This window comes from Myxine glutinosa, chromosome 12 (assembly GCF_964187855.1).
Source record: "Myxine glutinosa chromosome 12, kmMyxGlut1.1, whole genome shotgun sequence".
In the NCBI taxonomy this organism is placed as follows: Eukaryota; Metazoa; Chordata; class Myxini; order Myxiniformes; family Myxinidae; genus Myxine; species Myxine glutinosa.
In genome coordinates, this window is record NC_136272.1 from 1,537,636 (window position 1) to 1,554,700 (window position 17,065).

The 17,065-nt window shown below is 49.7% G+C and overlaps 1 protein-coding gene across 2 annotated transcripts in view; it reads left to right on the plus strand.

Annotated features, from left to right (window-relative positions):
- The first annotated feature begins 2,502 nt into the window (after positions 1 to 2,502).
- Positions 2,503 to 17,065, plus strand: part of HAUS7 (HAUS augmin like complex subunit 7) — a 68,314-nt gene continuing 53,751 nt past the window's right edge. The window contains exons 1-2 of one of the 2 annotated variants that reach the window (XR_013621030.1): positions 2,503 to 2,843; positions 16,911 to 17,020. Coding sequence is in view for 1 of the 2 variants with exons in the window: in XM_078766404.1 (XP_078622530.1) it covers positions 2,787 to 2,843; positions 16,911 to 17,020 (167 nt within the window). In the remaining variant the exon portion in view is untranslated. The remainder of the gene's footprint in view (positions 2,844 to 16,910; positions 17,021 to 17,065) is intronic. The other variant, XM_078766404.1, reaches the window with a different exon arrangement.

Here is a 17,065-nt window from a genome sequence, read left to right on the forward strand (position 1 = left end):
AAACAACAACAATGAGAATCATCCAGCCACCTCCTTTCTCTGCAAGTGTAGGACGTAAAACAACAACAATGAGAATCACCCAGCCACCTCCTCTCTAAGTGCTGGACGTAAAACAACAACAATGAGAATCACTCAGCCACCTCCTTTCTCTACAAGTGTAGGACGTAAAACAACAATGAGAATCACCCAGCCACCTCCTTTCTCTGTAAGTGTAGGACGTAAAACAACAACAACAATGAGAATCACCCAGCCACCTCCTTTCTCTGTAAGTGTCGGACGTAAAACAACAACAATGAGAATCTCTCAGCCACCTCCTTTCTCTGCAAGTGTAGGACGTAATACAACAACATCAACAACATCAACAACATCAACAACAACAACAACAACAACAACAATGAGAATCACCCAGCCACCTCCTTTCTCTAAGTGTCGGACGTAAAACAACAATGAAAATCACCCAGCCACCTCCTTTCTCTAAGTGTCGGACGTAAAACAACAATGAGAATCACCCAGCCACCTCCTTTCTCTGTAAATGTAGGACGTAATACAACAACAACAACAACAACAACAACAACAACAATGAGAATCACCCAGCCACCTCCTTTCTCTGTAAGTGTAGGACGTAATACAACAACAACAACAATGTCAATGAGAATCACCCAGCCACCTCGTTTCTCTGAGTGTAGGACGTAAAACAACAACAATGAGAATCACCCAGCCACCTCCTTTCTCTGTAAGTGTAGGACGTAAAACAACAACAATGAGAATCACCTAGCCACCTCCTCTCTAAGTGCAGGACGTAAAACAACAACAACAATGAGAATCATCCAGCCACCTCCTTTCTCTGTAAGTGTAGGACGTAAAACAACAACAACAATGAGAATCACCCAGCCACCTCCTTTCTCTGTAAGTGTCGGACGTAAAACAACAACAATGAGAATCTCTCAGCCACCTCCTTTCTCTGCAAGTGTAGGACGTAATACAACAACAACAACAACAACAACAACAACAACAACAACAATGAGATTGAAAATCACCCAGCCACCTCCTTTCTCTAAGTGTCGGACGTAAAACAACAATGAGAATCACCCAGCCACCTCCTTTCTCTGTAAATGTAGGACGTAATACAACAACAACAACAACAATGAGAATCACCTAGCCACCTCCTCTCTAAGTGCAGGACGTAAAACAACAACAACAATGAGAATCATCCAGCCACCTCCTTTCTCTGTAAGTGTAGGACGTAAAACAACAACAACAATGAGAATCACCCAGCCACCTCCTTTCTCTGTAAGTGTCGGACGTAAAACAACAACAATGAGAATCTCTCAGCCACCTCCTTTCTCTGCAAGTGTAGGACGTAATACAACAACAACAACAACAACAACAACAACAACAACAACAATGAGATTGAAAATCACCCAGCCACCTCCTTTCTCTAAGTGTCGGACGTAAAACAACAATGAAAATCACCCAGCCACCTCCTTTCTCTAAGTGTCGGACGTAAAACAACAATGAGAATCACCCAGCCACCTCCTTTCTCTGTAAATGTAGGACGTAATACAACAACAACAACAACAACAATGAGAATCACCCAGCCACCTCCTTTCTCTGTAAGTGTAGGACGTAATACAACAACAACAACAATGTCAATGAGAATCACCCAGCCACCTCGTTTCTCTGAGTGTAGGACGTAAAACAACAACAATGAGAATCACCCAGCCACCTCCTTTCTCTGTAAGTGTAGGACGTAAAACAACAACAATGAGAATCACCTAGCCACCTCCTCTCTAAGTGCAGGACGTAAAACAACAACAACAATGAGAATCATCCAGCCACCTCCTTTCTCTGTAAGTGTAGGACGTAAAACAACAACAACAATGAGAATCACCCAGCCACCTCCTTTCTCTGTAAGTGTCGGACGTAAAACAACAACAATGAGAATCTCTCAGCCACCTCCTTTCTCTGCAAGTGTAGGACGTAATACAACAACAACAACAACAACAACAACAACAACAACAACAATGAGATTGAAAATCACCCAGCCACCTCCTTTCTCTAAGTGTCGGACGTAAAACAACAATGAGAATCACCCAGCCACCTCCTTTCTCTGTAAATGTAGGACGTAATACAACAACAACAACAACAATGAGAATCACCTAGCCACCTCCTCTCTAAGTGCAGGACGTAAAACAACAACAACAATGAGAATCATCCAGCCACCTCCTTTCTCTGTAAGTGTAGGACGTAAAACAACAACAACAATGAGAATCACCCAGCCACCTCCTTTCTCTGTAAGTGTCGGACGTAAAACAACAACAATGAGAATCTCTCAGCCACCTCCTTTCTCTGCAAGTGTAGGACGTAATACAACAACAACAACAACAACAACAACAACAACAACAACAATGAGATTGAAAATCACCCAGCCACCTCCTTTCTCTAAGTGTCGGACGTAAAACAACAATGAGAATCACCCAGCCACCTCCTTTCTCTGTAAATGTAGGACGTAAAACAACAACAACAACAATGTCAATGAGAATCACCCAGCCACCTCGTTTCTCTGAGTGTAGGACGTAAAACAACAACAATGAGAATCACCCAGCCACCTCCTTTCTCTGTAAGTGTAGGACGTAAAACAACAACAACAATGAGAATCACCCAGCCACCTACTCTCTGTAAGTGTTGGACTTAAACACAACAACAACCGTAGAGGTGTTACCCCCGGCCCCGTCCCCCACTCGTGGTATTTCGGAAATCGGATCGGCGCGGGAATTTTGCATTCCATGGCGAATCTTGACGAGATTTCCATTCGTGCAGAGAAGCTTCACCTCAGAATGCAGGTGAGATTCCACACAGGTCGGTTCGCCAAGGTAACACATTCACTTCGTGGTGGCATTCAATCCAATTACAAGCGATTCATCGGAAAAGTCACTGTTTACAAACCCATGCAGTATATAGTACTAGTATGTCGTGTATAGCATATAGTGTATACTGTATAGTGTGCAGTGTATATAGTGTCGACAGTATACACTGAACTTGTCTTCTGGTAAAGTATTTATTTCGAGTAAACAAAGCCGAGCAATCTCAATGTTGTCTTGATATCACAAAAACCTTTGACCGAGTTTGGCATCAGGATCTGATTTCCAAGTTTCCCTCTTTCGGCTTCTCCTGCTTCACTCTGCTCCCTCATATCGGCCTTTCCCTCCTGCTTCATTCTGCTCCCTCATATCGGCCTTTCCCTCCTGCTTCACTCTGCTCCCTCATATCGGCCTTTCCCTCCTGCTTCACTCTGCTACCTCATATCGGCCTTTCCCTCCTGCTTCACTCTGCTTCCTCATATCGGCCTTTCCCTCCTGCTTCACTCTGCTCCCTCATATCGGCCTTTCCCTCCTGCTTCACTCTGCTCCCTCATATCGGCCTTTCCCTCCTGCTTCACTCTGCTCCCTCATATCGGCCTTTCCCTCCTGCTTCACTCTGCTACCTCATATCGGCCTTTCCCTCCTGCTTCACTCTGCTTCCTCATATCGGCCTTTCCCTCCTGCTTCACTCTGCTCCCTCATATCGGCCTTTCCCTCCTGCTTCACTCTGCTCCCTCATATCGGCCTTTCCCTCCTGCTTCACTCTGCTCCCTCATATCGGCCTTTCCCTCCTGCTTCACTCTGCTACCTCATATCGGCCTTTCCCTCCTGCTTCACTCTGCTTCCTCATATCGGCCTTTCCCTCCTGCTTCACTCTGCTCCCTCATATCGACCTTTTCCTCCTGCTTCACTCTGCTTCCTCATATCGGCCTTTCCCTCCTGCTTCACTCTGCTCCCTCATATCGACCTTTCCCTCCTGCTTCACTCTGCTTCCTCATATCGGCCTTTCCCTCCTGCTTCACTCTGCTCCCTCATATCGGCCTTTCCCTCCTGCTTCACTCTGCTCCCTCATATCGGCCTTTCCCTCCTGCTTCACTCTGCTCCCTCATATCGGCCTTTCCCTCCTGCTTCACTCTGCTACCTCATATCGGCCTTTCCCTCCTGCTTCACTCTGCTTCCTCATATCGGCCTTTCCCTCCTGCTTCACTCTGCTCCCTCATATCGACCTTTCCCTCCTGCTTCACTCTGCTTCCTCATATCGGCCTTTCCCTCCTGCTTCACTCTGCTCCCTCATATCGACCTTTCCCTCCTGCTTCACTCTGCTTCCTCATATCGGCCTTTCCCTCCTGCTTCACTCTGCTCCCTCATATCGGCCTTTCCCTCCTGCTTCACTCTGCTCCCTCATATCGACCTTTCCCTCCTGCTTCACTCTGCTCCTTCATATCGGCCTTTCCCTCCTGCTTCACTCTGCTCCCTCATATCGGCCTTTCCCTCCTGCTTCACTCTGCTCCCTCATATCGGCCTTTCCCTCCTGCTTCACTCTGCTCCCTCATATCGGCCTTTCCCTCCTGCTTCACTCTGCTCCCTCATATCGGCCTTTCCCTCCTGCTTCACTCTGCTCCCTCATATCGGCCTTTCCCTCCTGCTTCACTCTGCTCCCTCATATCGGCCTTTCCCTCCTGCTTCACTCTGCTCCCTCATATCGGCCTTTCTCTCCTGCTTCACTCTGCTCCCTCATATCGACCTTTCCCTCCTGCTTCACTCTGCTCCCTCATATCGGCCTTTCTCACCTGCTTCACTCTGCTCCCTCATATAGGCCTTTCCCTCCTGCTTCACTCTGCTCCCTCATATCGGCCTTTCTCACCTGCTTCACTCTGCTCCCTCATATAGGCCTTTCCCTCCTGCTTCACTCTGCTCCCTCATATCGGCCTTTCCCTCCTGCTTCACTCTGCTCCCTCATATCGGCCTTTCCCTCCTGCTTCACTCTGCTCCCTCATATCGGCCTTTCCCTCCTGCTTCACTCTGCTCCCTCATATCGGCCTTTCCCTCCTGCTTCACTCTGCTCCCTCATATCGGCCTTTCCCTCCTGCTTCACTCTGCTCCCTCATATCGACCTTTCCCTCCTGCTTCACTCTGCTCCCTCATATCGACCTTTCCCTCCTGCTTCACTCTGCTCCCTCATATAGGCCTTTCCCTCCTGCTTCACACTGCTCCCTCATATCGACCTTTCCCTCATATAGGCCTTTCCCTCCTGCTTCACTCTGCTCCCTCATATCGGCCTTTTCCTCCTGCTTCACTCTGCTCCCTCATATCGACCTTTCCCTCCTGCTTCACTCTGCTCCCTCATATCGGCCTTTCCCTCCTGCTTCACTCTGCTCCCTCATATTGGCCTTTCCCTCCTGCTTCACTCTGCTCCCTCATATCGGCCTTTCCCTCCTGCTTCACTCTGCTCCCCCTCATATCGGCCTTTCCCTCCTGCTTCACTCTGCTCCCCCTCATATTGACCTTTCTCACCTGCTTCACTCTGCTCTCTCATATCGACCTTTCTCTCCTGCTTCACTCCATGCTCCCTCATATCAGCCTTTCCCTCCTGCTTCACTCTGCTCCCTCATATCGGCCTTTCCCTCCTGCTTCACTCTGCTCCCTCATATCGACCTTTCTCACCTGCTTCACTCTGCTCCCTCATATCGGCCTTTCCCTCCTGCTTCACTCTGCTCCCTCATATCGACCTTTCTCTCCTGCTTCACTCTGCTCCCTCATATCGACCTTTCTCACCTGCTTCACTCTGTCCTCTCATATCGACCTTTCTCTCCTGCTTCACTCTGCTCCCTCATATCGACCTTTTCCTCCTGCTTTACTCTGCTCCCTCATATCGACCTTTCCCTCCTGCTTCACTCTGCTCCCTCATATCGACCTTTCCCTCCTGCTTCACTCTGCTCCCTCATATCGACCTTTCCCTCCTGCTTCACTCTGCTCCCTCATATCGGCCTTTCCCTCCTGCTTCACTCTGCTCCCTCATATCGACCTTTCCCTCCTGCTTCGCTCTGCTCCCTCATATCGGCCTTTCCCTCCTGCTTCACTCTGCTCCCTCATATTGACCTTTCTCACCTGCTTCACTCTGCTCCCTCATATCGACCTTTCTCACCTGCTTCACTCTGCTCCCTCATATCGGCCTTTCCCTCCTGCTTCACTCTGCTCCCTCATATCGGCCTTTCCCTCCTGCTTCACTCTGCTCCCTCATATCGACCTTTCTCTCCTGCTTCACTCTGCTCCCTCATATCAGCCTTTCCCTCCTGCTTCACTCTGCTCCCTCATATCGGCCTTTCCCTCCTGCTTCACTCTGCTCCCTCATATCGACCTTTCTCACCTGCTTCACTCTGCTCCCTCATATCGGCCTTTCCCTCCTGCTTCACTCTGCTCCCTCATATCGGCCTTTCCCTCCTGCTTCACTCTGCTCCCTCATATCGACCTTTCTCACCTGCTTCACTCTGCTCCCTCATATCGACCTTTCTCTCCTGCTTCACTCTGCTCCCTCATATCGACCTTTCTCACCTGCTTCACTCTGCTCCCTCATATCGGCCTTTCCCTCCGAACGCTTTATCTCTGTTATCACCTTCGTCACCAAAGGTGGATATGGAGGTTATGTTTTCACCCCTGTCTGTCTGTTTGTCCGTTTGTGAACAAAACATCTCAAAAAGTTGTGGACGGATTCGGACGAAATTTGGCAGAGATGTAGCGTATGTGACACGGACGAAATGATTCGATTTGGTGAAGATCCGGATTGGGATCCGGCTACTAGAATTTTAAAAAGTGATTCTTCACCATTGGGCGATCGGCCCCAAATCGATACAAAGCAGGATATCTCAAAAAGTTATGAACGGATGATTTTGATTAAATGTGAATCTGTTTTGTGATTTTCCAGTCTACTCTGGGATACAAAACGTAAACTATTCACCTGGCGGAGGTATGCTCTCTACTGAGTGCCGTTCTCGTTGTTGACAGTTCAACATCTTCCTCCGTCCCTATCAACAGCAGTGTTCCTCGGGGTTCTGTTCTGTCTCCAACACTCTTCCTTCTTTTTATCAATGATCTCCTTTCTTCTACAAATAACCAAATGCACTCTGTTATCACCTGGCTCATGGGTAGAGGGCTCGGGGTACGGCCTATTGCTCCTGAGGTCCTAATCAACGTACTCGGGAGGCCAATACGTCCCCCGTGTGCTGGTCGCGCCGCTTAAGCAGTCAGATGTGACCGAGCAGAGTTATCATCCGAATGCTGACATAACTTCACATCCCCACTCACCGATACACAGTGTGCACATGTATGCCAATCCAGGAATTGTCATGGAAATTCAAAACGGTGGAACGAATGCAAATCCGTAACACAGGATAAACCAAAACTTAGGATATACAACCAAGCAATACAAAAACCATAGGAAAATCCTATGGACATGTGGGGGTAAATAACAAGTAATTAAATAAAGACAGACAAGCGCCAAGACAATGAGGATAAGACAAAAACACAAGACAAAAACACTCCACCAGATATACCTATATAATCCCAAGGAGGATGAGGGAGGGAGGGGGTGGGGGAGGTGAGAGCAAAATAACAGAACCAATGGATCAGAGCAATTCTTTCAACACCAGGAAACAACACGTTACCTCACGTAGGCCAAGAGGATACTCAACGAGCAGCATACGCTCCTGCCCCCTCCCCCTCCCTCTTTGCTACACGACGCCACATGCACCATGCACCAATATGTGCATGTGGCGTGCATGGGGGCGGGGGGGGGGGGGGATCGCTGAACTCCTCTACGAACTCTCACAGGCCAAGTTACTCATCACAAAAACTGGGCGTGCATCTTGCCTTTGTTCCCGCCTTTCTCTCTCTCTCTCTCTCTCTCTCTTGAGCCTCTTTTCCGGCCGCCGCTTTCTCTTCCTCTCTTCATTCCCTTCTCAGACCACTCACGAGGTTCTCACCCATGAAATTGTGTAAAGGCCTCGACGGGGGGAGGATGGTCGATAAGGAAGTTATTTTAATAGAAGACAACAACAACAACAGGCATTTTAAAGGCCATTTTCCCTGCTAGAGCGGGGGTTAGCCCTGCGGTCCCCATGACAATCTTCTCCATTTTGCCCTATTTTCTGCATCTCCCCTTGTTAACCCCCTTGCCCGCATTTCTTCTTCCACCATCTTCAGCCAAGTCTTTCTCGGTCTTCCCCGTCCTCTACTTCCTTCTACATTCATTTCCATCACTCTTCTCAACCAGTCACTTTCATCCTTCCTCAACACATGACCAAACCATCTCAACCTGTTCCTCTTCACAGCATCCATCACAGGCTCTATTCCCATCATCTTTCACAATTCATCATTTGTCTTCCTCTCTCTCAACGATAATCCACACATCCACCGAACCATTCGCATTTCCACCCTTTCCAGCCTTCGTTGCTGCTCTACGTTCATTACCCATGTCTCGCTCCCATAAATCACAACACTTCTCACACATGCAGCATACACCTTTCCCTTCAGCTTCAACGACACTCGCCTCCTCATCAGCACGCCACTCAGTTCCCGAAACTTCTTCCATGCACATCTCACTCTAGCAACCGTTTCCGAGTCTGATCCACCTTCTCCATTCAGCATGTCTCTGAGGTAACAAAATGTTTTCACACCTTCCAGCTTCACGCTGTCTCCAAGATCCAACTCAACATTTCCTCCATCTGCAGCTCCCTCTGTGCACACCTTGCATTTGAATGTAGCTGCCACACTGGTTAATGACCCTCTCAAACCACTACATTTTTGATGAACCCACTCAGCGCACATTGTACATTGAATTGAGTTCACTCCGACACCCTTCCTGCACACAGCACATGGCCACTTCCCAGTTCTTTCCACCTCACCACATGCTTTACCACTTTCCATCACCTTTGTTTTTCCGATATTCACCTTCAGACCTTTCGTCTCCATACATTCCTTCCACTTGTTCATCTTCTCCTTCAGTCAATCCATACTTTCTGCAATCAACACCAGATCATCTGCATACAACAACTCCCACGGTAAACCCTCCTTTACGTTCCGAGCCAGCACCTCCATCACAGCTACAAATAGTAGTGGACTTAGTACTGACCCCTGATGCACTCCCACCTTCACCTCAAACTCACCACTGTTCCCGTCCTTCGTCCTTACAGCTGTGCGCGCTCTTTTGTACATTGCCATCACTACTCTGATCAACCATTCCTCCACTCCTAACTTCCTCAATGCCCATGTCACTACTTCACGAGGAACCCTATCGAATGCTTTCTCCAGATCAACAAACCCAAGAAACAACCTCTTCCTCTTCTCCATGTACTTCTCCTGCAACTGCCTCACAATAAAAAGCGCATCTGTCGTTCCTCTTCCTGGCATAAATCCAAACGGCATTTCGTCAATCTTCACTTTCTTCCTTATCCTCCTCTCCAATACCCTTTCCAATACCTTCATTCCATGCTCCAATAACTTTATCGCTCGATACGAGCCACAGTCCAGAGGGTCACCTTTCCCCTTGTATAGAGGGACGAGGGTACTCAGTTCCCAATCCACTGGAATGCAGCCTTCTTTCACCACCAGATTACAGATCTCTGTCAATCTCTTCACACCCAAATTTCCCGCTGCCTTCAACATATCTCCCACAACACCCGTCGGCCCTCCTGCTTTTCTACTCTTTTCATTGCTTCATTGCTTTAATTGCTTTAAAGCTTCATTGCTTTAATGATTCATTGCTTTAATCGCTTCCTCAACTTCCTTCTCGGTTATTTTCTCTGCCGGTCTAAAACTGGGTTACTCTCTCTGTTGCCATCCCATTCATTCTCTGCATTCAACAGTATTTCCATATATCTCTTCCATCTTCCTTTAATTCCATCTGGGTCCACAACGATTTGTCCCACTTCATCCTTCAAGCAAATCACCCCCATCACATCACACCTCTCTTTCGCTATCTGCTTTGCAATCCTGAATACCGCTCTCTGACCCTTTTCCGAATCCAAGCGTTCTCCGAACATTTTCCTACATGCCTCCTGCGCCTTTGCTACCTCTTTCTTTGCAGCCTTCTTGGCTGCCTTATAACATTAATAATATTTTAATAGAAGAATGAAAATAAAATTGTAAGAAAATAAATAAAAGGAGCTATTCTGGTTCCACAGGTGACGTGGCACTCCTCCTGAGATGCACCTTAATGGCCACTGCTTCAAATTGTTACTAAGGGACCAGTCCCACGAGCGTGGGACTACTTAGGATCGATCCATGTTTTTTTTAATGAGCCATATGTTTCATAACTCTTTGAAGGTTTTGACAACAGGATCTCTATCCATAAGTTGTTATTGCATCAATTACTAAAATTTGCCACCTTAAAACCTTGATGGTATTCATAGAATACTTACCGTGTGCAGTCTTGAGAAGGACTTGGTGTGTTCCAACTCTTCTGTTTTTGAAGGTTTTTTTTACGTTGATCCAATATGGCTGCCAGACCACATGAACGATGACATCATAAATTTATATTCTCTAATATAATTGTTGTGTCGATCATGCTCAATAAATTTCAAACTGATCAGACTAGGCCCTGTCGAATTATGGCTTCATGACTGAGGCATCAATGATGTCATCGTTAACGACACTTACTTCCCATGCGGAGATCCTTACAATGAGGCACGTTTCAATTTTTTTCCATGGAGCAGTATTGGCGATATAGAGGTGCCACGTTTGTTGTTGTTGTTGTTGTTGTTTACAACATCGAGGCTCGTGTAAAAGCTAACATTAATAACAATAATAATAATAATACATTTATTTTATATAGCGCTTTTCAAGAAGCCCAAAGACGCTTTGACAGAGTACAAAAAACAAGTGCAAAAAGACAAAAATCAATAGGTAAATAATCAAAGCAAAAGGAAGGAGAAGGAGAAGAGATAGTCAGGGGTTAAATGCTGTGGGTTAAATGTTGAATGCAGTGTTGAACAGGTGGGTCTTGAGTGATGTTTTGAATGTGGTGAGTGAGGAGGAGTCTCCGATGGTGTGAGGTAGTGAGTTCCAGAGGGTGGGAGCAGCGGTGGAGAAGGCCCTGTCCCCCCAGGATCTGAATTTGGTCTGGATGGAGGGGGGGGAGGTCAGGAGGTTGGTACCAGCAGAGCGGAGGTTGCGGGTGGGAGTGTGTCTGGAGAGGAGGTCAGCCAGGTAGGATGGGGCCAGGTTATGGAGGGTTTTGTAGGTCAAGAGGAGGATTTTGTACTGGATTCTCTGGGGGATGGGGAGCCAGTGAAGCTTGTAAAGGACAGGGGTGATGTGGTCACGGGTCCGGGAATGGGTGAGTAGACGAGCAGCGGAGTTCTGAATGTATTGGAGTTTATTGGTGATTATTGCGGGTGAACCATAGAGGAGGCTGTTGCAGTAGTCCAGACGGGAGGTGATGAAGGCGTGGATGAGGGTTTCTGCAGCCGTGGAGGAGAGGGATGGACGGAGACGGGCGATGTTTTTGAGGTGAAAGAAGGCTGTCTTTGTGATGTGTTTAGTGTATTTGTCGAAGGAGAGGGTTTGGTCAAAGATGATGCCAAGTTTCCGGATGTGAGGGGAGGTGGATACTGGGAAACCGTCGATGTTGAGGGCAAAGTTATGGGTGGATTTGGTGAGCGTTTTTGGGCCAATGATGATTATTTCAGATTTATCATAGTTAAGTTTGAGGAAGTTGATTTGAAGCCAGGATTTTATTTCAGTGATGCAGTTTGTCAGGATAGAGTGGGTCGCGGTGGAGATGGACTTGGTTGAGATGAAAAGCTGGATGTCATCGGCGAAGCAGTGGAATTGGAGACCATGACGGCGGATTAAGTGACCAAGGGGGGACAGGTACAGGATGAAGAGGAGGGGGCCAAGAACTGAACCTTGGGGGACACCTTGGGGGAGGGGAGCAGTGGGGGATTTGCAGTTATTGATGGAGATGAACTGGCGTCTGTCGGAGAGGTATGATTTGATCCAAGAGAGGGCAGTGCCGGTAATGTTAAAGGTGGTTTCAAGTCGGGTGAGGATGGTGTGATTGATGGTGTCAAAGGCGGCGCTGAGGTCGAGGAGGATGAGAATGTTGAGGTTGCCAGCGTCAGAGGAGAGGAGAAGGTCGTTGGTGATTTTGAGGAGAGCAGTTTCAGTACTGTGGTTGGAGCGGAATCCGGATTGGAATGTTTCATGCAGGTTATTGGCAGAGAGGTGATGTTTGAGTTGAGTGGCTACAGCGCGTTCCAAAACTTTTGACAGAAAGGGTAGGTTGGAGATGGGTCTGAAGTTATTTAGGGTGTCAGGGTTGAGGCCAGGTTTTTTCAGAATGGGGGTAACAGCAGCAATTTTGAGGGATGGTGGGACGATGCCTGCAGACAGGGAGGAGTTTATTGTTGCAGTGATAAGTGGAGAGAGAGTAGGAAGGGAGGCCTTGACAAAGGTGGAGATGACAAAAAAAAAAAACGGACACATAAGACAAAATAATGCGAGCGGGAGACCCAGATGGGGAGAGGGGGAAGCACACAAGTACAACATTTGAGAGCAGGGACATCGGGAGATCTGTGGGAGGGAGAGGGCTTGGGGGGAGGAGGTGTGGGAAGGGGGGGGGGAGGGGGGGTAAGGGAGGTAAAAAAAACACATGGATTATAAAAACAAAAAACAAAAAAAACCACATGGACACAGCTAGGACTTCCAGGAAAGAAATTGGAATTTCAGAAAAGTGGATCTGCGGTGAATTAACAGAGGTAGAAAAGATCAAGGTTTTGGATGGGGGAAGATAAGAGATGGTGGTGAACAGATGTTTTAAAGACCTGGAGGGAGGAGTGGGATAGAAGAGAGTGAGGGAGTTTGTTCCAGAGGCAGGAGAAAAGAGGAATGAAAGAGTGAAGGTGAGCAGAGAGTCATGATTTTGGCAGTTTCACCAGAAGAGGGTTGCTGGCAGATCTTGTGCGACCTGTAGGAATATTTGGGGGACAGAGCACAGAGAGAGCTGGGGGAGCAAGGAGAGCTTCATCGCGGGAGATTCCAATGATTCTGAAAGCTTTGGTTTCAACAGCGTGAAGCCGAGCTAGGTGTGAGGCAGGAGCACCGGCCCCGAGGGGGCAACAGTATTCCATTGAGCTGCGGATGAAAGCCTTGTATGTGGTGAGGAGCTCAGGTGTGCCAAGGAAGGACTTCGCATGACGGAGGATGCCCAGTCGGCAACTGGCTTTGGAGGCCAGCTTGGAAATGTGGTTTTCCCAGGAAAGATCATGGCAGATTGTGAGACCCAGATTTCCAAAAAACACGTGACTTGACAAACCTGTACCACGTGACCTATTACATCATAATTATCGTTAGAATATTCTATAGGAGGAAGCGCTGCTTTTGTGAAAATTTAGTGTCCATCTGACCAACAGTTGCAGAGAAAAAAAATTCATACTGATTGGATGAAGCGTTGTATTTGTCAAACTATGACGTCATAACGACGGCACCGATGACATCATCATTAACATCTTATTCCTCATAGGGGAGTACTTGACAATGAGCCATGGTTTAATTTTTTCCATTAAGTGGTTTCAGAGATATAGGTGAAAGGTTTTTACAAGATGGTGCCCGTACCACATGACCTATGACGTCATAATTATCATTAAAATATTCCACAGGCGGAGGCACGTTTTCATGTTGAAAATTTCGTATCAATCAGACCAACAGTTGCAGAGAAAAAAAAATCATAATGATCAAATGAAGCATTGCACTTGTTGAATTATGACGTCATAATGAAGACAACGATGACATCATCATCAACATATCTCATTCCCCAATGGGGAGTACTTGACAAATGAGCCATGTTTAAATTTTTTCATTGAGTGGTTTCGGAGAAATGGAGCTGCAACGTTTTTTCCAGGATGGCGTCTGTACCACGTGACACACGACGTCATAATTATGAATAAAAAAATTACACAGGCGGATGCGCCCCAATGGTAAACTTTCATTTCAATCTGATCATCGGTTGTCGAGAAAATGAGTTTTTAAAATGCAGACACGCATGTACGCCACATGTACGTTCCCCACATATACGCACGCAACCGATCGCTTAACCCTGATCTTCGGTGTCTCTCCCTCTGTATGCATGTCTCTCCATCTGTGTGCGTGTCTCTCCCTCTGTGTGCGTGTCTCTCCATCTGTGTGCGTGTCTCTCCATCTGTGTGCGTGTCTCTCCATCTGTGTGCGTGTCTCTCCATCTGTGTGCGTGTCTCCATCTGTGTGCGTGTCTCTCCATCTGTGTGCGTGTCTCTCCCTCTGTGTGCGTGTCTCTCCCTCTGTGTGCGTGTCTCTCCCTCTGTGTGCGTGTCTCTCCCTCTGTGTGCGTGTCTCTCCCTCTGTGTGCGTGTCTCTCCCTCTGTGTGCGTGTCTCTCCCTCTGTGTGCGTGTCTCTCCCTCTGTGTGCGTGTCTCTCCCTCTGTGTGCGTGTCTCTCCCTCTGTGTGCGTGTCTCTCCGTCTGTGTGCGTGTCTCTCCCTCTGTGTGCGTGTCTCTCCCCCTGTGTGCGTGTCTCTCCCCCTGTGTGCGTGTCTCTCCCCCTGTGTGCGTGTCTCTCCCCCTGTGTGCGTGTCTCTCCCCCTGTGTGCGTGTCTCTCGCCCTGTGTGCGTGTCTCTCCCCCTGTGTGCGTGTCTCTCCCCCTGTGTGCGTGTCTCTCCCCCTGTGTGCGTGTCTCTCCCCCTGTGTGCGTGTCTCTCCCCCTGTGTGCGTGTCTCTCCATCTGTGTGCGTGTCTCTCCCTCTGTGTGCGTGTCTCTCCCTCTGTGTGCGTGTCTCTCCCCCTGTGTGCGTGTCTCTCCCCCTGTGTGCGTGTCTCTCCCCCTGTGTGCGTGTCTCTCCCCCTGTGTGCGTGTCTCTCCCTCTGTGTGCGTGTCTCTCCCTCTGTGTGCGTGTCTCTCCCTCTGTGTGCGTGTCTCTCCCTCTGTGTGCGTGTCTCTCCCTCTGTGTGCGTGTCTCTCCCTCTGTGTGCGTGTCTCTCCCTCTGTGTGCGTGTCTCTCCCTCTGTGTGCGTGTCTCTCCCTCTGTGTGCGTGTCTCTCCCTCTGTGTGCGTGTCTCTCCCTCTGTGTGCGTGTCTCTCCCTCTGTGTGCGTGTCTCTCCCTCTGTGTGCGTGTCTCTCCCTCTGTGTGCGTGTCTCTCCCTCTGTGTGCGTGTCTCTCCCTCTGTGTGCGTGTCTCTCCCTCTGTGTGCGTGTCTCTCCCTCTGTGTGCGTGTCTCTCCCTCTGTGTGCGTGTCTCTCCCTCTGTGTGCTTGTCTCTCCCTCTGTGTGCGTGTCTCTCCCTCTGTGTGCGTGTCTCTCCCTCTGTGTGCGTGTCTCTCCCTCTGTGTGCGTGTCTCTCCATCTGTGTGCGTGTCTCTCCATCTGTGTGCGTGTCTCTCCATCTGTGTGCGTGTCTCTCCATCTGTGTGCGTGTCTCTCCATCTGTGTGCGTGTCTCTCCATCTGTGTGCGTGTCTCTCCATCTGTGTGCGTGTCTCTCCATCTGTGTGCGTGTCTCTCCATCTGTGTGCGTGTCTCTCCATCTGTGTGCGTGTCTCTCCATCTGTGTGCGTGTCTCTCCATCTGTGTGCGTGTCTCTCCATCTGTGTGCGTGTCTCTCCATCTGTGTGCGTGTCTCTCCATCTGTGTGCGTGTCTCTCCCTCTGTGTGCGTGTCTCTCCCTCTGTGTGCGTGTCTCTCCCTCTGTGTGCGTGTCTCTCCCTCTGTGTGCGTGTCTCTCCCTCTGTGTGCGTGTCTCTCCCTCTGTGTGCGTGTCTCTCCCTCTGTGTGCGTGTCTCTCCCTCTGTGTGCGTGTCTCTCCCTCTGTGTGCGTGTCTCTCCCTCTGTGTGCGTGTCTCTCCCTCTGTGTGCGTGTCTCTCCCTCTGTGTGCGTGTCTCTCCCTCTGTGTGCGTGTCTCTCCCTCTGTGTGCGTGTCTCTCCCTCTGTGTGCGTGTCTCTCCCTCTGTGTGCGTGTCTCTCCCTCTGTGTGCGTGTCTCTCCCTCTGTGTGCGTGTCTCTCCCTCTGTGTGCGTGTCTCTCCCTCTGTGTGCGTGTCTCTCCCTCTGTGTGCGTGTCTCTCCCTCTGTGTGCGTGGCTCTCCCTCTGTGTGCGTGGCTCTCCCTCTGTGTGCGTGGCTCTCCCTCTGTGTGCGTGGCTCTCCCTCTGTGTGCGTGGCTCTCCCTCTGTGTGCGCGTCTCTCCCTCTGTGTGCGCGTCTCTCCCTCTGTGTGCGCGTCTCTCCCTCTGTGTGCGCGTCTCTCCCTCTGTGTGCGCGTCTCTCCCTCTGTGTGCGCGTCTCTCCCTCTGTGTGCGCGTCTCTCCCTCTGTGTGCGCGTCTCTCCCTCTGTGTGCGCGTCTCTCCCTCTGTGTGCGCGTCTCTCCCTCTGTGTGCGCGTCTCTCCCTCTGTGTGCGCGTCTCTCCCTCTGTGTGCGCGTCTCTCCCTCTGTGTGCGCGTCTCTCCCTCTGTGTGCGCGTCTCTCCCTCTGTGTGCGCGTCTCTCCCTCTGTGTGCGCGCGTCTCTCCCGCTCTGTGTGCGCGCGTCTCTCCCGCTCTGTGTGCGCGCGTCTCTCCCGCTCTGTGTGCGCGCGTCTCTCCCGCTCTGTGTGCGCGTCTCTCCCTCTGTGTGCGCGTCTCTCCCGCTCTGTGTGCGCGTCTCTCCCGCTCTGTGCGCGCGTCTCTCCCGCTCTGTGCGCGCGTCTCTCCCGGTCTGTGCGCGCGTCTCTCCCGCTCTGTGCGCGCGTCTCTCCCGGTCTGTGCGCGCGTCTCTCCCGCTCTGTGCGCGCGTCTCTCCCGGTCTGTGCGCGCGTCTCTCTCGCTCTGTGCGCGCGTCTCTCTCGCTCTGTGCGCGCGTCTCTCTCGCTCTGTGTGCGCGTCTCTCTCGCTCTGTGTGTGTGTGTGTGTGTGTGTGTGTGTGTGTGTGTGTGTGTGTGTGTGTGTGTGTGTGTGTGTGTGTGTGTGTGTGTGTGTGTGTGTGTGTGTGTGTGTGTGTGTGTGTGGCCTTCTATATATATATATATATGTCGTTTTTACTTTGTTACAGTACCTAGGCTGCCCTTTTCTGAGGATAGCTGCAGGAGGTGATTCGCTGGTGGCATTACTTTGCTCACCTGGGGAGCTGCATATGCAACTATTACAGTGGGCCTTTAGCAGGTTTGTTGGTAGTGTTTGATGTTATTAGGTGCACCCTCTCCCCGT